Consider the following 24,073-nt stretch of genomic DNA (forward strand, 5'->3'; position numbering starts at 1 on the left):
ATAAATTACATTCTTGAAATTGTATTAATCAGAAAGGATTTTTTAATCCAATGTATGACCTTTTCAATAATAAGAATCTTGTCTCTCAAACCCTGCTATATGTATCTTATATGGTGACAATTTTGTTGCTTTCCTAGGAAATTGATGAAAAACTTTTCAAAATATTTCTCTTTAATAAAAAATAGTCTCCTCTTTCTGGGGTTTGTTGAGAGATTTAACAGTTCAATAGTATGGTTTCTCAGTCATTGATAGGATGCAAAATCTTATGTCGTGAGTAAGAATGATGTGGGACTTTTAAGTGTGCATTCAATTCCTGCTCTGTAGCTGACTATTGATTTTTTCCCCCAGCTTTATTGAGATATAATTGATATATAGCACTGTGTAAGTTTAAGGTATACAGTGTAATGGTTTGATACAAGTATATGTTCCAGAATGTTTACCACAATAAGATTACTTAACAAATCCTTCTCCTCACATAATTACCATTTTGTTGTTGTTATGGTGAGAACATTTAAGATCTGTCATAGCACCATTCAAGTATACAGTACAGTATTTTTACCTGTAGTCACCACGCTGTATATTAGATCCTGGAACTTACTCATCTTATAACTGAAAGTTTGTACTCTTTGACCACCATCTCCCCATTTCCCCCACAACCCAGTGTCTGGTAGCCATCAATCTACTCCTTGTTTCTGTGAGCTCAGCGTTTTTAGATTCCACATATAAGCATATAAGTGAGAACATATAGCATTTGTCTTCCTCCATCTGACTTATTTCATTTAGCATAATGCCCTCAAGATCCATCTTTATTGTGGCAAATGTCAGAATATCGTCCTTTTTAATAAACAAGTAATGTTCTATTTTATATATATTATATATAATGTATAAGTAATATATGTTATATATTTTATATAATATTTTATATAAATTATACATCACATCTACTTTATCCATTCATCCATGTATAGACACTTAGGTTGCTTCCACATCTTAACTATTATGAATAATGCTGGAGTGAACATGGGGGTGCAGATATCTCTTTGAGATCATGGTTTTATTTCCTTTGGATATATACCCAGAAGTAGGATTGCTGGGTCATATGGTAGTTCTGTTTTTAACTTTTTGAGGAACCACCATACTGTTTTCCAGAGTGGCTGTACCAGTTTATATTCCTGTCAGCAGTACACCAAGGGTTGCCTTTTCTCCACATTTTGCCAGCATTTATCTCTTGTCTTTTTTTTTATTTTTAAAGAAGATGTTGGGGGTAGGAGTTTATTAATTTATTTATTTTTGCTGTGTTGGGTTTTCATTTCTGTGCGAAGGCTTTCTCTAGTTGTGGCAAGCGGGGGCCACTCTTCATCGTGGTGCATGGGCCTCTCACTGTCGCAGCCTTTCTTGTTGCGGAGCACAGGCTCCAGACGCGCAGGCTCAGTAGTTGTGGCTCATGGGCCTAGTTGCTCCGTGGCATGTGGGATCCTCCCAGACCAGGGCTCAAACCCGTGTCCCCTGCATTAGCAGGCAGATTCTCAACCACTGTGCCACCAGGGAAGCCCTATCTCTTGTCTTTTTGATAATAGCCATTCTGACAGGTGTGAGGTGTTATCTCAGGGTAGTATTGATTTGCATTTGATGATTAGTGATGTTGAGCATTTTCATGTGTCTGTTGGCCATCTGTACGTCTTCTTTGGAAAAATTTCTATTCGGATCCTCTGCCCATTTTTTAATTGAGTTGTTTGATTTTTCGATGTTGAGTTGTGTGAGTTCTTTGTGTATTTTGGATATTAACCCCTTATTGGATATATCATATGCAAATATCTTCTCTCATTCTGTAGGCTGCTTTTTCATTTTGTTGATAGCTAGCTTCCTTTGCTGTGTAAAAGTTTTTTAGTTTGATGTAGTCCAATTTGTTTGATTTACTTTTGTTTCCCTTGCCTGAGGAGAAAAATTATTGCTAAGGTTGATGTCAGAGAGCATACTGCCTATGTTTTCTTCTAGGAGTTTTATGGCTTCAGGTCTTACGTTTAAGGCTTTAATCCATTTTGAGTTTATTTTTGTATATGATGTGAAAAAGTAGTCGTCCAGTTTCATTCTTTTGCATGTAGCTGTCTAATTTTCCCAACACTATTTATTGAAGAAGCTGTCTTTTAGCCATTGTATATTCTTCTTGCCTCCATTGTTGTAGATTGACCATGTAAATGTGAGTTTATTCCTGTACTCTCTATTCTGTTCCATTGATCTATGTGTCTCTTTTTGTGCCATACCATACTGTTTTGATTACTGTGGCTTTGTAGTATAGTTTGAAATCAGAGAGCGTGGTATCTCCAGCTCTGTTCTTTGTAAAGAACAAAGCTGGAGATATTGTTTTGGCTATTCGGGGTCTTTTTGTTTCCACGTACATATATATTTTAAATTGTTGTATTTTCTTTTTGGAGTGATCCCTTTATCATTATGTAATGTCCTTCTTTTTCTCTAGTTACAGTCTTTGGTTTAAAGTCTATTTGTCTGATATAAGTATTGCTACCCCATTTTTCTTTTTGTTTCCATTTGCATGGAATACCTTTTAACATCCTCTCATTTTCAGTCGGTTTGTGGCTTTAGATCTGAAGTGATTCTCTTATAGGCACCATATGCATGGGTCTTGTTTTTGTATCCAGTCAGCCACTCTGTGCCTTGATTGGAGCTTTTAGTCCATTTACACTTAAAGTATATTGATACGTATGTACTTTTTGCTATTTTGTTCATTGTTTTGGGTTTTTTTTTTTTAACAGTCCTTTTATGGTCCCTTCTTTTGCTCTCTTCCCTTGTGATTTGATGTCTACCTTTAGTGTTATGTTTGGATTCCTTTGTCTTTTTTGTGTGTGTTATCTATTATAGATTTTTGGTTTGTCGTTACCATGAGGTTTATATATATATATCTATCTGTTATAAACCTTATGATACATTTGGGGTTCTTCTGGGATTTTTCCTTATCTGTTTCATGACCTGGAATCTCTCAAGACAGTATTCTGGGCCAATCATGGGCCAGGTCATTTGTTTCTTATCTCTCTGGGATAACTATCCGTCATCATCTGGTGCTCAGTGTCCTGAAAACCCTTATTTTAGTCTTTTTGTTGTTGTTGTTATTGTTTCTGGTGAGGGTTTCCAATCTGGTCCCTGCTCCTCTTATGTATTAATTTCCCAGAGTTGCCAAAACAAAGTACTGCAAACTGGGTGATTTAAAACAATAGAAATTTCACAGTTCTGGAGGCTAGAAAGCCAAAATCAAGATTTCAGCAGGGCCATGCTGCCCCTGAAGACTCTAGAGAAGAATCTTTCCTCGGCTCTTGCTAGCATTTGGTGGCTTCTGGCAGTCCTTCGTGTTTCTTGGCTGTGGCTGCATCTGTTCATTCTCTGCCCACATCTTCACATGGCCTTCCCACTGCATCTGTCAGTTATGTTCTCTCTTCTTATGAGGACCCCAGTCATTGGTTTCAAGGACTACGTTAATCTATTATGACCTCATCCTAACTAGTTATATCTGCAAAGACCCTGTTTCCAAATTACTTCGAATTCCTAGGTTCTGGGTGGATGGAAATTTGAGGAGAACACTATTCAACCCACTACATCTGTCTTGGTTGCAAGAAGAAGTCTACTATATGCTTTTCCAACACAACTTTAAAACCTTTCATTAGTGCCTTGCATGGAAAGTCAGCATGGTGCAATAGTGTAAATGTGTGAGCTTTGGTTTCTGGTGGGTTTTCTTGCTGTGTGGCTAGGGCAAGGTATTTAACTTCTCTGAATCTGGGGTTCCCCATCTGTAAAAATTTTTATAGTATTTCTTGCCTCGTAAAATTGTCTTAAAATGGGTTACTGTTTATATATCAACTAGTACAGTGCCTGGCATATAGTAGGTACTTAATTAGTGAGAATTGCTTTTCCATTTCAAATATTTGTTAAATAAAAGTTTATATGTATGCATATATATTTTTCATAAAGGTTTAGAGATGGTTTATAAGAGTACATAAAATGAAATACTAAAAAAATTGAGCAAAATCAAGACAATAGGAGAGCAAAAAGACTATATTGGCCATAATATTCTATGTAATTCTGACAGAAAACTTTCAGGTTTAACTCTGAAGCTTCCTGTCAGTCAAGGCCAAATGGAAAACATTATCTGTTACATAATCTCATTGTCAAAAGGGAACAATTAAATGAGTTTCTTGTGAAAATGTAAGCATTTTTATTACCAGTATCTAAAAGAAATTTTACTTAGAACTAGTAGACAGTGGCCTCAACTTTGGTTAGTGTAACAGTTATTTTACTGAATTTCATATGGCCGTTTTCTGTAGACTATCAAAAACTCATTTTGAATATGAAAAATAGGTTTTAGTATCCTTAAATTCAGCTCTAGCTGTACTCTACATTTTTTAGCACAGCAGCCCCTAATTGTTGAAATTTTACCTTGTTTTCTACATGCTTGCCTGTTTTATTATTTGCTAACATATACGTTGAATTGACATTTGATTACAATTAACCTCTTAGCTCCAAGAGGGTAGGAATCATTGACTTATTTTGGTTATTGTGTCTTTCTCAGCATCATAATATTATTTTATATATGTTTTGTTTCATATAGCATATATATCAATAATAATAGTTTTCTAATGAATAAATTAGTTAAAATTTTCAAGATAATATACTATCTTCTACATCTGTTACTTTAATGGGTAGAAATGATTTATTAAATTGTTGATTCAATATGCCAGTTATTTAACTCTCATTTATTTTACTTTCCTAGTTGCTCTTTATTTGCTTCTGAATCTTGCTGAGGATACACGTACAGAGCTGAAGATGAGGAACAAGAACATAGTTCACATGCTGGTGAAGGCTCTTGATCGGGACAATTTTGAGCTGCTTATTCTAGTTGTGTCATTTTTGAAGAAACTCAGCATTTTTATGGAGAATAAAAATGATATGGTAACTTACATTGAAACAGCCCATGTTCACCATTTTTGAGTTAGAATATTTTGATAAAAAGTAAACACATTATCCCCCTACTGAGATAATTCTAAATGAAAATTTTACAATGGCAGTAACTCACTTAAGTGGCTTCATTAAGAAATATATTTCATATTAGTTAATTATCCAGATAATTAAAGTTTTCTGGATAAAAATATTTTCCTAATATATTGTACAGAATGAATCTTTCCATATTAAACATAATATATAGAAAGTAATTTTAACTTTAGATTGTGTTTCAGAGTCATCTGGCCTTATTATTTTCCCCTAAGGTACTTTTCTCCTGCATTTCTGGTATTATTGTGTGGAATTACAGTTTAGCCCAATCTGTTTCTCATTTATTATTCCAATTGGTAGCTGCAACCTGTTGATTCTGCTTAAGTATCTCTTGAAGCTATCTGTTCTTTCTATTCCCAGTGCCATTGTGTTAGTTCATGCCCTCTTTATTTATACACTCTTCATTTCTTGTTTGAATCATTACAGTAGGTTCCTATTTGCCATCTTACATTGTGTTGATGCAGTTGTCTTTGAGAAATAGTACAAATTGATCATATATTATTTCTCCAGCTGAAAAATATGTATAATATAGAAATATAGAGAGATGGAATAAAAAAATCTGCTTTTTTCCATGTCATTAAAAAGTCTTTGTAAGCACAGTGTTATATTAAATAGATCATACATTAAGCATACCTTACCTTCAGATACTTAAGTTGTTCATAATTTTAGCTATTATAAATAAGACTTCAGTGGACACATTTGTACATGCATCTTTGTCTGTATTTCTGTTTATTTTCTTAGGATAGATTTCTCAAAATGGAATTATTGGATCATTGGCTTTAACTCCATTGGAAACTATTTTAGAACTGCATGTTAATACAAGTCATTATGTGACTGTGTATTATTGGTATAAGTGGATTCTCCTTCAGATAGTCTAAATATATAGTATTTCTACCTGTTCTTTTTCCTTCTTTTAAAATCTAATGAGCTAGGAAGTAGCTTATGCTTATTGAACAATATGGCATGCTCTTTGAAAACCTGAGACTGATTAATTAGATTTAATAAGTGCCTTGAATTCTGATACTTGGAATACATGAAATTTTATTTTATCCACAGATATTTAGTATGTGTCATTTTCATCATTAGTTTTGATGATTATTGATGATCACTGTGTCTGATACTCTTTTAAGATTGAATTTACTTAATCAAAAACATGTTTTTGTTTTTATCAATCTTATATTCAAGAATAATATGACATGGTGATATATATACTCCTGAGTATAGTTAGAGTGTGGCTAAGTAGTCGCTTCTCCTTGCTGTAAGTTGAAATATATTCTTCCATTTATGTGTTTAGAATAAGTTCACCTTTATTAGGTTTGCAAAATTCAAATTGATTTGCCATAAGCATGTGTCTACTGTGCATTGCTTAGATTTGTATTTAGATAATACTCTTCTTATGTGTTTATTCTGTCAAAACTGATCTCAGGTACATAATTAAAAATTATTTTCTGGTAAAATCATAGATTCAGAAAATAGAATATAAATTGTCTCATCAAACCTCAGTTTTTATTGGGGAGGAAAAACAGGTTCAGAAAAGGTAATTCATCCAAGGTCATAAGAATAATTTGATTGGCAGGGTTTTTAGGGTAGATGTTATGAATTTCATCTTTTATTGTGGAAAAGAATTCATTTTATTTAAGGGTGTTGTATAGAATTAGGATTTTTAGAGCTCAGCTGGACCTTATCTCTATGTTTACATTTTGTAGATTAACTCCTAGTTTTACAGATGAAGTAACAGAGGATTAGAGAGGTTAAGTAATTTGCTCAAGGAAATATCTCCAGGATTCGGCTTCCTACTCCTTTTCTCTGCCTCCAAGGCAAAATTTATTTTTGTTTTTATTTTATATTGTTTTTTTTAAAAAAGATTTTTAGCAAGACTAAGTATAAGCAATTTTTAAATGTTGGCTTTCAGAAACACTGAAAAATAATTACTTAAAGGTTGAAATAAATTTGCTTGTCAGTTTGATAAACTGTCACTTTGTAGAGAACTTGTAATAAAAGTACTAATTAACTATAAACTCCATTTTAGAGACATAAAATTAAGAGGGTTTTGCATGTTGAGACAATGACTAAATTTAGCTTTGGGCATTGGGCTTTTATCAGCCAGAAACATGATTAGAAGACTGTGTCTAGTGTTTAACTATCTGATTGGGCTACATGTTTTACATTCCATTCTTTGCAATGGAAATACAAATTAAAAAAAAAAAAAACTCTCCAAGTTACTTTATTAAGTTTGCCATAACCACCAGTGTGTACTGTTGCTGTTTTGAAAGAAAAATATTACTTAATATAATTAGTAACAGATGAAGCCTGTGGCATTTTTATTTAAGAGGGATGGAGGGGAGGGATGACTGATCCATTTGTGAGGTTGTATTATTTATTTAAATAAAGTGTTCATTTTACTGTTATAATGAACTAATACTGACCTTGCTTTTTAGAGTTATATATTTTAAAGGAAGTTTACTTTGCATAAAAAATCTTTCAATTAATTATTTAAATTGAGTTTTCATATTTTTTATGTAAATACAATATGATTAAAAGGGAATAAGTCATATTAGAATATGAATTTAAGAACAACAGAGAGGATATATATTCCTTGGGTTGCTTATTTTCTTATTAAGTTTTGAGACTTGTTTTTGTATTTTGAATATAAGTCTTTTATCAGTTATGTTTCCAAGTATTTACTACTTTTCTGTGGCTTGTGTTTTCATTTTCCATGAAGAGCAAAAGGTTTTAATTGTTATGAAATCAAGTATATCAAAAAAAATTTTAATAGATTGTATTTTGGTGTTATATCTAAGAAATCTTTTCTTTTTTTTTGTTTTTTATTTTTGTTTTTTTGAAATCTTTTCTTAACTCAAGGTCACAAAGATTTCTTCCTGTGTGTTTTTCGAGGAGTTTTGTAGGGTTTGTGGTGTTGTTGTTTTTGTTTTAGTCTGTGATCCATCCATTTTTAGTGAATTTTGCAGATGGTGCAATGTATAGATCAATATCCATGTTTTGAATATGGATTTCCAATTGTTCCTGCACCATTTGTTGAAGAGACTATACTTTCTCCACTGAATTGCCTTTGCACCATATTGAAATTGCCTTTGTACTGTTTTTGTTGAAAATCAGTTGGCTATGTATGTGTGGTTTTATTTTTGGACTCTTTTCTGTTCCATTAACCTATGTTTCTATGCTTTCGCTGATACATTTTTGTCGTGATTACTGTAGCTTTATAATCTTGAAATAAGGTAGTGTGAACCCTCAAATGTTGTTGCTGTTTTTCAGAATTATTCAGGCTATTTCAAATTCTTTATCTTTCCATATATTTAGAATCAACTAGTCTATTTCTTTAACAAAATATCCTGGAATCTTGATTAAGATTGCATTGAATCTATTGGCAGGATACAGTATATTGACCGTATTGAAGTTTCCGATACATGAACATGGTATAACTCTCCATTTATTTAGGTGTTTCTTGATTTCTTTCATCATTTCATAGTTTTAAGCATATGTATTTTGCACATATTTTGTTAGATTTATACTTAAGTGTTCTACCATTGTAATGGTAGCTTTTAAAAAAGAATCAGTTTCCTGTTGTTGAATGATAGTACATAGATATACAGTTGAATTTTGTATATTGACCTTATGTCCTGTGACCTTGCTAAATTCATTTTTTTACTTGGGATTTTCTAAGTAGACAATTATATTACTTGTAAATAGAAAGTTTTATTTTGTCTATTCTTAGCTATATACTTTTTATTTCTTTTCTTTTGCCTTTTTTTTGGTCTTACTGTACTGGCTAGGCCCTCTAGTATGATGTTAAAAAGGAATGCTGTGACTTGACATCCCAGCCTTGTTACTGGTTTTAGGAAGAAAACAATGTCTTTTACTATTAAATGTAATTTAATATAGTTTTTTTTATAGATACTTCATTGGTTTAAGTAAGTTCTGTTCTAGTTTGCTGAGAATTTTTATCAGGAATGGTAGTTGGATTCTGTCAAATGCCTTTTCTGCATCAATTGAGATAATCACATGGTATTTCTTCTTTAGACTGTTAATGTAGTGAATTGTATTGGTTGACTTTCAAATGTTAAGCCATTCTTGCATTCAGCAGGTAAACACAACTTGGTCATGATATATTGCCTTTTTATATATTGCTAGATTTGATTAGCTAATATATTGTTAAAAATTTTTGTGTCTGTGTTTATGAGGGATTACTAGTTTATAGTTTCCTTATGATGCCTTGGTCTGGTTTTACTATTAGGGTAAGTCTGACCTCATAGAATGAGTTGGGAAGTATTCCCTCTTCAATTTTTTTGGAAGGGTTTGTGTAGAATTGGTGTTATTTCTACTTAATTGTTTAATAGAATTCACCAGTAAAAAAGTCATCTGGAGGTAGAGTTTTCTTTCTTTGAATTTCTTTAATACCTATAAGACTATTCAGGTTATCTGTTTATTTTTGAGTGGTAGCTTTGCAGTTTGTATCTTTCAAGTAGTTTTTCCATTTCATCAGTGTTGTCAAATGTATAGGTGTAAAATTTTTTGTACTTTTTCCTTCTTATATCTTCAGAGTCCAAAGGTCTGAAGTGACTTTTTCTGTTGCATTACTGATATTGGTAATTTGTTTTTCTCTCTTTCTCTCTCTTTTTTAATAGGTTAGTGGTTTATCAGTATTATTAATATTTTCAAAGAACCAGCTTTTGGTTTCATATTTGATTTTGGGAGGATATTTTCACTGAATATAGAATTCTAAGTTGACATACTTCATAAATATCTCTGCATTATTTTCTGGGTTGCATAGTTTTTGATAAAAAGTCTGATGTCATTCTTATCTTTTGTCCTCTATATATAGTGAGTCTTTTATTTTCTGCCTGCTTCCAAGATTTTATCTTTGATTTTCGAAGGTTGAATATGGCCAGGCACACAAGTGCATGTGTGTGTTGTATTCTACTTGGGGTTCTTTGAGCATGTATCTGTGTTTTTGATGTCCTTCATTGTTCTTGGAAAATCCTTAGCCATTATCTTTTCAGGTATTCCTTTTGTCTCTTTCTGCCTCTCTTCTACTGGCTTCCAGTTACACATGTTAATCCATTTGGTATTGTCTCATGGCTCTTGAATGCTGTGTTGCTGTGTTTTGTTCTTCTCGTTTTTATTTTTTTGGGGGGTGGGGTGGGGTTCAGTTTGGAAAATTTCTATTGACCTACCTCTGGGTTTACTAATCCTGGCATTAGCTATATCAAGTCTACTAATGAGCCCTTTGAAGTTTTCCTTCATCTTCGTATTATGTGTGTTGTGTGTTTTAAAATTTAATTCTTTTGGTATCATTTTTTTCTGTGAGATTATCTGTGTTTACATGTGTTTTTCATCTTTTCCAATAGAGCCTTTAACATATTAATCATAGTTATTTTAAATTCTCTGTCTAGTAATTATACAAGTCATATCTGAATCTGGTTCTGTTGATTGCCTTATCTCCTATCAATGGGTTATTTTCTTGCTCTTTCATGTATCATAATTTTTTGTTGAAAGCTAGATATTATGTGTAGATTAGTAGAGTGAGATAAATATTATTTATGTATGGAAATGGACAGACCTTTATTTTAGGTCTTTAATGTAGGGGGGGATTAAGTCATTTTTGTCAAGAGTTTAGCTATATTTGGTTATCCTCCAGGCACCATTAGCTTCAAATTCATCTAGCGTTTCTTTGTCTTTGGTAGAGTATTGATGGTCAGAGGATTTTTCTCATTGTTCATGTTCCACCCTCTATTTCAGGCTTTCCTAGCGTGCCTGTGACTCAAAGAGGCTTTCTCCTCATTTTAACTCTCCCCCAGTAATATACTGCTGTTATTTGTCACTTGGCTTTTGCTAATCTGGTGCCAGGGGCAGGGAGGGGTTAAGAAAAGAGACTTTTTCCATTGTTCTAATTTAGTTTCAGGCTGGTCTTAGGCTTATCCTGTGTCCATGGTTTTCAGCAATGGGGCTTCCTAAGTCATCCTGTCAACACCTCTCAGGAATTTTTCTCTGTTTCCTTGCCCCAGCTGCAGTGGGTCTTCACCTATGCTTCAGATGTGACAGGATTTGCCATACTTCCCCAAGAGGCTTAAGTCTTTTTTTTTTTTTTTTTTTTTTTTTTTTTTAGGGGAAATGGGAGAAAAAGATCCAGACAGGATTTTATGCCTTCTCCCCCGTGGCAGCTGTGCCCCAGACCCATGCCACTGAGGGGAAGTTTTCTTCCATCTCCTGTCCTATCCCCAGTTTTTCTTGTGACCCTCTGATAAGGTCCTTGGAAAAGAGCTTGCAAGTGGTTGCAAACTCCCTGAACATCTGTAGCTTCAGAGTTCTACAGTCTCAGGCTACTTCACATTTGGCCTTTAGCTACTTGTTTAAAAGTTTTTGTGCAGTCTTCCTAGCAACTTCTGTGGCAGCTTTCTCTCCAGTGCTCTGCTCCATATAAACCAGTGCTCATGACCCTTATCTCCTTGGGGGTGCCTATTTTCCTTATATTTCAGGCAACCTCAGCTCTCTGGTTTTTTTGATTTCCGTGCAACCTCAGCTCTCTGGGTTTTTTTTTTAAGTTATGATTTTGTATTTGGATTTTTCTTGCAGTTAGAGTGGGAACCATATCCTTTCCAGATTTTTACATCCTTAGAGGAAGTTTGAGATTCTGCTTACTTTTCTTAATCACTAATGCCTCTATCTGACTAATTGCATGGCATTTTAGTTAATCTGACTACTTCTGTTTTCGCCTTCTTCCAATATATTCTCTACTTTGTAGTCAGAATGACAGTTTTTAAAGAGCTTCTCGAATGTTATATTTTCCATGTTACTTCGGGGCCTTTGTACACTGCTGTTTTTTCCATCTAGACAGCTCTTTCCTCTGCCTCTTCAATTAACGTTAGCTAATTTCTGTTCATCCAGTACGTTGTTCTTCCTCAGAGAAGCCTTCCTTGACAGCTCCTCACACTGAGATTATATCAGGTTTACTCCTTATATTCTCTCATGGTACTCTGTTTATTTCTCACATATAATATCACAATTTATACAGTTACAATTAGATAACTGTATAATTGTGTGTGAGACGGTTGTTTTGGTTTTTTAACTGTATTTCATGCTCTCTAGAATATAAGCTCCATGAAGACAGGAACCATTTCTTTCTTGTTCACCAAAATATACCCAGGGCTTAAATTAAGAAATATTTTTTTGAATGGATAAATAAATAAAGCTGGAAAAGAAGTTATACACTGTAATCAAAGAAGCTACTGTAAGAATTACAGTTTTACATACATGTGACAAATATTTGTCCCTGGCCTCTGTGGAAATTATTGTGTGAAGTTAACGAATGAATCCTGCAGCCTGCTTGGAAGACTAAACTAAGAGAAAGGGAGAACCAAAGTTAAAGAGTCTTTGGAGATGGACTTGTACTTTTTAATAAAGAGCTCTAGGATATGACTGCAGTGTGGCCATGGAGTATAGACACAGGTCTGAAGGAAAAATTGTTGTTGGTTTGTCAATTTACCATTTAAAAAAAATTGTTTACTCCTTGGCATGGAATGAAAGGAAAAAAATATATTGAGGCCTCAATTATTAATGCGATTTTTATGAGGTCAGTGAAAATTTACAATAAAGATATGGGAAGGGTGGTATAAATAAATGCTTTAGACCTCCCATAAAAGAAAAAGTAGAGCAAGGTTATTCATAAATATTTTGGTAATGAACAAGAAAAATATGTAGTTATATAGAATTTCTCTCCTTTTTTGGCTATTTCTTTGTAACAATGATGGGAGATATTTTTATAACCAAATTTTTCTGATTATTACTTTAAGAAATGTGAGTACAGGGCTTACACTACCAAGTAAGTTCTGTCCTCTGATTTCTCATCCTAAAACAAGCTCTCTTGAGGCAATTTCATAATCTTCTAGAGTGGGGATCAACAATCTTTTTCTGTAGATGGCTAGAATAATCTGTATTTTAGGCCTGCCCTTCATATGGGCTCTGTTGCAACTACTCATCTCTGCTGTGTAGCATGATAGCAGCCATAGACAGTTTATAAACAAATGAACGTGGCTGTGTTCCAATAAAACTTTACTTATGAAAACTGAAATTTGAATTTCAAATAATTTTCATGTGTCATGAAATATTTTTCATTTTTTTTCAACCATTTAAAAGTGTAAAAGTCAGAAACCATTTTTAGCTCTTGGGTTGTATGAAGACAGACGGCAAGCCAGATTAGACCCCACTAGCCATAGTTCACTGATCCCTGTTATAGAGTTTAAACTATTACTCGTAGCCCAGCTTCTCTTCTGATTTTTGAAGATTTCCAAATATCCACTGAATATCATCTCAAACATGACAAAACTTTTAGTAATTTTTTGCCCTCCTTGTCCTACACCTGTTTTTCAATTTAAAGATCTTAGTTAATGGCACCTACATCCACCTTATTGACTATGCAGAAAAGGAACCTGAGATTGCTCTCCCATAGGCCTTCTTTCAAGATTGGCCCTGGGCTGGTGTCTAGAGACTTGGACTCAGGAGTGTTCTCACTGTTTCCTGACTCATACGTGTAGCTTACTCTTTACACAAGCAGTGTGGCTTAAGCTAAACACCTGCTTTCCTTCTCAGGGTTTGGAATTTTATTTTATGCTAGGCAGAGGTTTCCTATGTGACCAGCCCCAAATAAAAACCTTGGACATCGAGTCTCAGTCTCAGTTCAGTGCTGGAGCATGTTCTGTGTGATTCTATGAGGAGAGGGTTCTAAGAAGCTTACACCTGGCTTCCTTCAGACTTTGCCCCCATGTGCCTTTTCCCTTTTCTGATTTTACTTTGCATCCTTTTATTGTAATAAATCATAACCATGAATATGACTATATGTTGAGTCCTGTGAGTCCTCCTAGCAAATCGCAGGACCTGGTGGTGGTCTTGGGGATCCCCAACACACACTGACCAAGCCAAAAGCCTGAAAGTCACCTTCAAAGCTTCCTTTTCACTTCACATTCAAATGCTTTGACCATATCTTCTAAACACGTCTCAAATTATTTTTTCCTCTTCAACATCTTTGTCCTTTCTTTGATTCAGACCTTAGTCACGTCTCACCTGTCTAAGGTAATATATTCTTGTGCCTGCCTTCAGTCTCTACCTATTCCAGTCTGTCCTATACAGTGCCCCTTATTTTCACATTTTTGTGTATATTTGTATGTATGTATGTTGGGTGTGTATGAATACATATGTATATGTGTGTGTATTCTATTTATTATATATTATATTTATTATATTTATCTTTATATAAATATGTGTGGTTCTAGTCTGACCACATCACCCTCTGGACTTAAAATCCTTCAAGGCCCTCTACTGCCTAAGGAATAATGTTAAACTTCTTAGCAGAGCATTAAAAGCTTTTTGTGATCTGTCCAACGTCTGTCTGTATAGGCTCCTGCCACTTCCCAACATATACTTTATACTATGGCTATATCAAAGCACTTGCAGTGCCTCAGACCAGCTCTTTTATGCATAAATGCCTATCCACTGTATTTTTCTTCTATTTGGATTACCAGTGTCTTTACCAGAGAGCAAATTATTATACATTGTTTAGAACTTTGTTCTGAATTTAGTCTTTTCTGTTCTTCTAGGTAGCTTGTAGCTCCTTCTACATTGTTTCTAGAGCGCTTCATGCATTCCACTTTTATCATATTGTATTTAAATTATTTGTTTTATTTCTCTGCTGTGTTTTTAGACTGGAATCCTTAAAAGCCAAGACAGAATCTTGTTTAATCTAGCACAGAGTCTGGCACTTAGTAGGTGGAGTCCATAATGTGCTTTCAAGAACCCAAAGTAATTTGTCTTCCAGTTGATGCTATGAAATGAGGGAAGGAAGGGATGAACTGGAAATATATATGTCCTCCTGAAACGTTTGGTTTCAGAGGGGCTTCCCTGGTGGCACAGTGGTTGAGAGTCCGCTTGCCGATGCAGGGGACACGCGTTCGTGCCCCGGTCCAGGAGGATCTCACGTGCCGCGGAGCGGCTGGGCCCATGAGCCATGGCCGCTGAGCCTGCGCATCCAGAGCCTGTGCTCCGCAACGGGAGAGGCCACAACAGTGAGAGGCCCGTGTACCACAAAAAAAAAAAAAAAAAAAAAGTTTGGTTTCAGAGAAGTTTACAGATTAAAATGAGAGTAAATAAGTTAACACATAGTTACTTATAAAAAATATATACATGAGGGTAAAAACAATGAAAAAATAATTCTTTGTAATCTGTTTTGTTGTATTGTGCAATAGAGCCTGACTGCATTTGTATTATTACTTTACATAGGTGGAAATGGATATTGTTGAAAAACTGGTAAAAATGATACCTTGTGAGCATGAAGATCTGCTGAATATCACCCTCCGACTTCTACTGAACCTATCCTTTGACACAGGACTGAGGAATAAGATGGTACAAGTTGGGCTGCTTCCCAAACTCACTGCACTCTTAGGTATGCTTTTAAAAAATTAACGATAGTGTTGCTTGGAATTTCCGACATCACTAGAAAATTTAAGTCTGTCTTGAAAAGTCTGCTGAAAAAAAATCATTGTGTATATGTTCTTTGATTGGGTACCTAAATATAAGCAGAATGAATGAAAAATGACCTGTGCTAGGATTTCCATGGTGGTATAGAATGAAATGGAATAGGAACTTTTAGCTGTTTGACTTCATTTACCCCTGTGAAAATGAAACCAGAGTGAAAATATAAAAATACTACTATGGGAGCAAGAATGAAAAATTACTCTCTCTTCAGCATTTTTTTAAAAAGCAGGTATTGTTTAAGTTCTTATATTCTGCCATACCTTTAAAATACTCCTTACCAATATACAAATGTATGGAGCCTTTTTGTCATCAAGTAAAAAAGGGCATTTTTATATAGTGTCAGAAAATATTATATTGGAGGATTCAGTTTATACATTATTTTCTTTCAGCTATTAGCAAGATATCTATATAGTGAGGATGGATTCAAGAACTAACTCTTCTGTGCTCATACATAATGCTTCTCATGCATAATGCTTCTTAGCAAACTATGTAAAAATGCTTTTTGATCTGTTAAGTGTCTGTCTTCATAGGCACCTGCTACTCCCCAACATACACTTTATACTATGTCCATACTGATCCCCTTACTGTTCTCTAAACAAATTCTTTTATGCCTCAGTGCCTGTCCACCTGCTTTTTTCCTCCACCTGGAATGCCATTGCTTTTCTTAACGAGAAAGCAAAGTTTTACTCAGCTGTTAAGACTCTGTTTCTTTGTTTAGCACTGCAGCTTCATTCTTTTTTTTTTTGTAGCTTTCTCCATATATTCAAATATTTTTAAGCAGTGGAATAGTTGGAATGATTTAAAATTAAGTTTATTCTTAGCTATCTAATATCTGCGAATCCAGTCTAATTGACATCATCATTTGTTTTTTACAATACTAGAAGTAAAATTTATTGAATGTTTACTGTGACAGTTATTTTGCTGTGTGCTCTGTTTACATTATATTATAGAATCCCCGTCTGAGATCTTTACCCAGGATTACACAGTTAGATAAAAGACAAAGCTCAAATTCAAACTCAGGTATATCTGCTGCCAAAGTTGGATTTATTAACTACTATAATAAACTACTATGTATAATAATATTAAGTTAACTATGATTAAGATAGGCAGCACTATAATTTAAAATTTCAGTTCTCCAAGTACCCTTAAAAAAAGTTTTAAGGAAATTTATTTCTTACTTTTTTTCTCAGAAAAGGAAAACCTTTAGTCTGTTAGTCAGTCTACGAACATTTGGTCCATTGGCCAGTCCACAAATATTACACAAGAGTTTTATTATGCATTTTAGAAGAAACTCTATTGAGGAGCACTTTCAAAAACTGCTTTTGGGGAACCAAAGAAATACTAATATCTAGTGAGGAAACAGGAAAACTTTAAAGTAAACTTGGTGGGCCTTGAATTTAATTTATGTGATCCTTTATTTATCATAAATCTAGCAGAATTATATATCGAATATCAGGTTAGATTCTTAGTGTATGAAGATGATAAGCTAAAGTCCTTGTCCTGAAGCAATTCATAGTCTATTTGGTTTGTTCAGTATCCAGTCACCTACTTTAATGAAACAAATAATTTAAAAGAGATTTTGGGGAAATTACTCATAGGGTACTCATTTCATATTTTGTTAACAAATAGTAAATTTTGGCATATAAGATATTCAATACAAAAAATATTTCTTTCATCTCTCCTAGAGTTCATTTCTTGTGTCAGACTGTCTTATTAGAATTGTCACTTTTTCCTTTTAAACATGTCACGTTGGGCAAGTTACCCAAACTCTGATTTGATTTCCTCATCTGTAAAATGAAGATAATAATTATAACCAACTTAAGTTATTTTGAAGATTAAATGAGCTATTGCATGAACGTGCTTAGACAGTACCTGACATATAGTATTTTCTTAATAAGTGTTAGCTATAATCATTTTTATTACTAACATCATCATCATTATCATTTAATGTGAAGTGGATGTTCTGTAAGTGTTGCTGACTTACCTTTCTCTGAGCACAAATATCCTTCTTATAGATATTAAATCGCTGTTAACAAACAAGGTAGCTTATTTATTTTTACTTCCCTGTGATATACGTGCAGTTTAATTCAGTTTAAGTCAGTAAAATGTTGCTAATCTGCTATGGCAGAGCATAATGCTAAGCACTGTAGAGAAATATTTTTCAATCTGTAGGTATATTGGAACTCAAAAGAGAGAATGTTTCCACATTGATACTTCATACATAAAGTGCCATTTGAGATGGACATTGACAGATTTGTCTTTTTAACAAGGTGATATTTACAAAGGAAGGAAGAATAGAGGCTGTAGAAAATATTTCAGATAAAATGATCAATATTACCTAAGGCATAGATGGCGCTAGGCCAGTATGAGGAACAATAACTAAGAAAATAGTGGGAGATAAGTTTGAAAAAATGGGTTCGTATGCTTATGTGGCATTATGAAGTTTAAGGCTGTGCTAAGTGTTATACTTAATATAGTTGATGATAGTAATCATTGCAGGTTTTTGAGCTAGTTGGGCCATAATCAGAGTATTGCCCTAGGGAAATTAATCTGGCATCATTCTACTGGATGCACTAAAACTAGAGTCTAAAGAAGAGAACAATAGCATGTTGTGTTAGCAGGACAAGAAGTAAAGAAAACCTGAATTAAGGAAGATGTGGTATGTCAGGTATGAGGCAAAAGGAAAGGGCAAAAGAGACATGTCATAGGTAGACTTAATATGACATGGCTGCTGTTTGGATATGGATAATGGTAAAGAATTCATAAAAACTCAATGCCTGTTAGAATGTTAGTGCCAGGAACAGAAATAGAGAAGTGTAAAGGAAGTAATTTGAGGACATCAGTGATGGATTTAGTTTGAGATATGTTGGAGACATCTTAGACAAAGATGTTCAGTAAGCAGATGGAAACATAGGTCTAGAGCTCAGGAGAGGTAGGAGTTAAAAAAAGAGAAACTTGTCCAATAGATGAGTAAAACTGGAAATCGGAAACCACTAAGTGAGCTATAACAGTCAGAGAAATATGATTATTTTTCAACAGATACATAAAAAAACAGTTAAATTTAGGCTGTTCCTGAGAAGCAGTGATGTTCTTGGAATTTTCATGCAGTAGAGAAATGAAGAAACTGAGTAGGAAGAGCAACTGAAAACTTTTTACTTCCTTTTCACTCATTCTTTCAAAGTCATGCTTTATTATTTTCTTTGAAATATTATGAATTCCTAGGGCATCAGATTTTGCTACACTAGGGAGAGTAAAGAGCTAGTATTATTCTAACCTTACATTACATAGGTAGGAATGGATGAGATCTTAAAAGTTTCCACCTCTGTTCTTAGCTGATCTGTAAAAACTGATTGAAAGCAAAATAATTCAGTTGACATGTTTATGGTTAGCTTGCCTTAGTAACTTCCTGGCTTATCTTTCTATAGCAAGTAAAAGATGATGACTAAGTAGCATTCCTCATGAAAATATACACAAAAATTTTCGTGGAGAATAAATTAAAAAAAAAGAAAAGATATTGTGATTTGAATAATTGTTAAAAGTAAAGAGGAAGTTGGTAACGGCTCGGCTCTTATGCCATGTGAGGAACGAATATTCATTTATAAACTCATGAAAACTTTTCATCTATCTGAGAGCTACTAAGTTGACTCTAAAATCATTCCTGTTTAGGTAAAGATTTAGTATGTCATACTCTTTTTTCCCCCCTCTCTTTTGTTGCCCACAAGCCATTGAATTTAAGCAGTTTGTTTTTTCAAATGTTCATTTTTCTTTTTTTAAACATCTTTATTGGGGTATAACTGCTTTATAATGTTGTGTTAGTTTCTGCTTTATAACAAAGTGAATCAGCTATACATATACATATATCCCCATATCTCTTGCCTCCTGTGTGTCCCTCCCATCCTCCCTATCCCACCCCTCTAGGTGGTCACAAAGCACCGAACTGATCTCCCTGTGCTATGCGGCTGCTTCCCATTAGCTATATATTTTACGTTTGGTAGTATATAGATGTCCATGCCACTCTCTTACTTTGTCACAGCTTACCTTTCCCCCTCACCATATACTCAAGGCCATTCTCTAGTAGGTCTGTGTCTTTATTCCTGTCTTACCCCTAGGTCCTTCAGAACCACTTTTTTTTTTTTAATTCCACATATATGTGTTAGCATACAGTATTTGTTTTTCTCATTCTGACTTACTTCACTCTGTATGACAGACTCTAGGTCCATCCACCTCACTGCAAATAACTCAATTTCATTTCTTTTTATGGCCCAGTAATATTCCATTGTATATATGTACCACATCTTCTTTATGCATTCATCTGTTGATGGACACCTAGGTTGCTTCCATGTCCGGGCTATTGTAAATTGAGCTGCAGTGAACATTGTGGTACATGACTCTTTTTGAATTATGGTTTTCTCAGCGTATATGCCCAGTAGTGGGATTGCTGGGTCATATGGTAGTTCTATTTTTAGTTTTTTAAGGAACCTCCATACTGTTTTCCATAGTGGTTGTATCAATTTACATTCCCACCAACAGCACAGGAGGGTTCTCTTTTCTCTACACCCTCTCCAGCATTTATTGTTTGTAGATTTATTTGATGATGGTCATTCTGACTGGTATGAGGTGTGAGGTGATACCTCACCGTAGTTTTGATTTGCATTTCTTTAATGATTAGTGATGTAGAGCGTCCTTTCATGTGTTTGTTGGCAATCTGTGTATCTTCTTTAGAGAAATGTCTATTTAGGTCTTCTGCCCATTTTTCAATTGGGTTGTTTGTTTTTCTGATACTGAGCTGCATGAGCTGCTTGTAAATTTTGGAGATTAATCCTTTGTCAGTTGCTTCATTTGCAAATATTTTCTCCCATTCTGAGGGTTGTCTTTTCATCTTGTTTATGGTTTCCTTTGCTGTGCAGAAGCTTTTAAGTTTCATTAGGTCTCATCTGTTTATTTTTGTTTTTATTTCCATTCCTCTAGGAGGTGGGTTAAAAAGGACCTTGCTGTGATTTATGTCATAGAGTGTTCTGCCTATGTTTTCCTCTAAGAGTTTTATAGTGTCTGGCCTTATATTTAGGTCTTTAATCCATTTTGAGTTTATTTTTGTGTATGGTGTTAGGGAGTGTTCTAGCTTCATTCTTTTACATGTAGCTGTCCAGTTTTCCCAGCACCACTATTGCAGAGGCTGTCTTTTTTCCATTGTATATTCTTGCCTTCTTTATCAAAAATAAGGTGACTATATGTGTGTGGGTTTATCTCTGGGCTTTCTATCCTGTTCCATTGATCTATATTTCTGTTTTTGTGCCAGTACCATACTCTATTGATTACTGTAGCTTTGTAGTATAGTCTGAAGTCTGGGAGCCTTATTCCTCCAGTTCCATTTTTCTTTCTCAAGATTGCTGTGGCTATTCGGGGTCTGTTGTGTTTCCATACAAATTGTGAAATTTTTTGCTCTAGTTCTGTGAAAAATGCCATTGGTAGTTTGATAGGGATTGCATTGAATCTGTAGATTGCTTTGGGTAGTATAGTCATTTTCACAATGTTGATTCTTCCAATCCAAGAACGTGCTATATCTTTCCATCTACTTGTGTCATCTTTAATTTCTTTCACAGTGTCTTATAGTTTTCTGCATACAGGTCTTTTGTCTCCTTAGATCGGTTTATTCTTAGGTGTTTTATTCTTTTGTTGCAATGGTGAATGGGAGTGTTTCCTTCATTTCTCTTTCAGATTTTTCATCCTTATTGTATAAGAACGCAAGAAATTTCTGTTCATTAATTTTGTATCCTACTACTTTACCAAATTCATTGATTAGCTCTAGTAGTTTTCTGATAGCATCTTTAGGATTCTCTATGTATAGTATCATGTCATCTGCAAATAGTGACAGCTTTACATCTTCTTTTCTGATTTGGATTCCTTTTATTTCTTTTTCTTCTCTGATTGCTGTGGCTAAAACTTCCAAAACTATGTTGAATAATAGTGGTGAGAGTGGGCAACCTTGTCTTGTTCCTGATCTTAGTGGGAATGGTTTCAGTTTTTCACCATTGAGAATGATGTTGGCTGTGGGTTTGTCATATATTGCCTTTATTATGTTGAGGTAAGTTCCTTCTATGCCTACTTTCTCTAGGGTTTTTATCATAAATGGGTGTTGAATTTTTTCAAAAGCTTTTTCTGCATCTGTTGAGGTCATACGGTTTTTCTCCTTCAATTTGTTAATATGGTGTATCACATTGATTGATTTGCATATATTAAAGAATCCTTGCATTCCTGGGATAAACCCCAGTTGATCATGGTATATGATCCTTTTAATGTGCTGTTGGATTCTGTTCGCTAGTATTTTGTTGAGGATTTTTGCATCTATTTTCATCAGTGATATTGGCCTGTAGTTTTCTTTCTTTGTGACATCTTTATCTGGTTTTGGTATCTGGGTGATGGTGGCCTTGTAGAATGAGATTGGGAGTGTTCCTCCCTCTGCTATATTTTGGAAGAGTTTGAGGATAGGTGTTAGCTCTTGTCTAAATGTTTGATAGAATTCACCTGTGAAGCCCTCTGGTCCTGGGCTTTTGTTTGCTGGAAGACTTTTAATCACAGTCTCAATTTCAGTGCTTCTGATTGGTCTGTTTATATTTTCTGTTTCTTTGTGTTTCAGTCTCAGAAGATTGTGCTTTTCTAGGATTTGTCCATTTCTTCCAGGTTGTCCATTTTATTGGCATATAGTTGATTGTAGTAATCTCTCATGATCCTTTGTATTTCTGCAGTGTCAGTTGTTACTTCTTTTTCATTTCTAATTCTGTTGATTTGAGTCTTCTCCCTATTTTCTTGATGAGTCTGGCTAATGGTTTATCAATTTTGTTTATCTTCTCAAAGAACCAGCTTTTAGTTTTATTGATCTTGCTATCAAATGTTTATATGTTTTTTGCTTGATAACTTTATTTCCTCCTTTGCCTTCCACTTACAAATCATGGAAGCAATGACAGTCATGTGTAGTAAACAAAAGAGAATATCTTCTGATATTCCAGGATTAAGGAAAGGGAGAAAACGTACATACTGAAGAGAAATTAAAATATACTAGAACAGTGCCTTCCAACTTCTATAAAATGCTTCAAAATGTCTACACATGTTCAGAATACCTACAAGTATTTCACATGCTTTTTATTTAATTATTTAATGCCACTGTTATTTTCAGTTGTTTTTCATTTAAATTATGGGTTAAATAAGCTTATGTAGGCCCTTCCTTTGTGTTTTTGTTTGTTTTTGGTTTTTTTTGGCGGTACGAAGGCCTCTCACTGTTGTGGCCTCTCCCGTTGCGGAGCACAGGCTCCAGATGCGCAGGCCCAGTGGCCATGGCTCACGGGCCCACCTGCTCCGCGGCATGTGGGATCTTCCCGGACCGGGGCATGAACCCATGTCCCCTGCATCGGCAGGCAGACTCCCAACCACTGCGCCACCAGGGAAGCCCTGTAGGCCCTTTTATAAGGTGAGCCTATGGGGGAAAAAAATCTTCCAAATTCCAAGTAACTGATTCTGTATGAACTTTTGGAACATAACCATTTTGTAAACTTCAGAATTGTTACTATTTTATTAAGTCCTCAAAATAGCCCTTTTATCCATCACTTCCCAGAAAAACCTATTTATTAAATGTATTAGTCAGGAGGACAAGCCTATGATTATTAATAAATAACCCTAATATCTCAGTAGCTTAAAATAGAAAAAAGTTTTATTTTTTGCTCATATTTATATCCACTATAAGTAAGTAGAAACTGCTGGTTCATGTTAGTATCAGTCAAGGACCCACTAACAAAGCCTCCAGGTCACTGTGGCATCGGGGAAGGGAAAACAGAGAAAATGGATAATTGCAAACTTAAAGGCTTCCACTTTGAAGTAACAAATATCATTTTTGTTTACATTTCCATTGATAAAGCAAATCACATAGCCGTGTAGAACTTTAAGTGGGGTAGGCAAATGCCTGGAAGGATTAGAAGTGGAACATTGGTAAGCATGCAGCCTAATGATCCTGAAAGATATTTAAAAATTTTTCTGAATTTTAGCTGGGTTTCCAGGATTACCAGAATCTCCTAAAGAGTATATCCTGAGACATCACTGCAAATATTACCGTATGTAGTATACCTTGCCACTGTAGTGGCACAGAGCACTTTGAATAAAAGCTAGAATTCTGGAGCCAGACTATATTGAATATTGGCTTTATCAGTTACTAGCTATGTGATATTGTACAAATTACTTAACCCATATGTCAGTTTTCTCATCTCCGGTATGTAGATAATAATGGTACATATTAATAGGGAAGGGTTAAATGATATAATGCAGTAAATATTAGTGAATATAAAAATATTATAAGTGAAATTAATGTAAATATATGTAGAACACAAATAATTGTTATCCAGAAATGGGTCTTTTTTGATAAGTATGTTTTCCAGGCTTAAATCATTAAGGGTATTTAATCATTTTGTATTTAAAAATTGATTACATTGTTCTT

General features: G+C 34.4%; 1 protein-coding gene across 2 annotated transcripts in view; it reads left to right on the forward strand.

Annotated features, from left to right (window-relative positions):
- Positions 1 to 24,073, forward strand: part of KIFAP3 (kinesin associated protein 3) — a 165,123-nt gene that overhangs the window by 50,412 nt on the left and 90,638 nt on the right. For both annotated transcript variants that reach the window (XM_073804570.1, XM_019918423.3), the window contains exons 9-10: positions 4,775 to 4,953; positions 15,340 to 15,502. In XM_073804570.1, coding sequence (XP_073660671.1) covers positions 4,775 to 4,953; positions 15,340 to 15,502 — 342 coding nt within the window. The remainder of the gene's footprint in view (positions 1 to 4,774; positions 4,954 to 15,339; positions 15,503 to 24,073) is intronic.

The sequence above is a fragment of the Tursiops truncatus genome, chromosome 1 (genome assembly GCF_011762595.2).
Source record: "Tursiops truncatus isolate mTurTru1 chromosome 1, mTurTru1.mat.Y, whole genome shotgun sequence".
NCBI lineage: Eukaryota > Metazoa > Chordata > Mammalia > Artiodactyla > Delphinidae > Tursiops > Tursiops truncatus.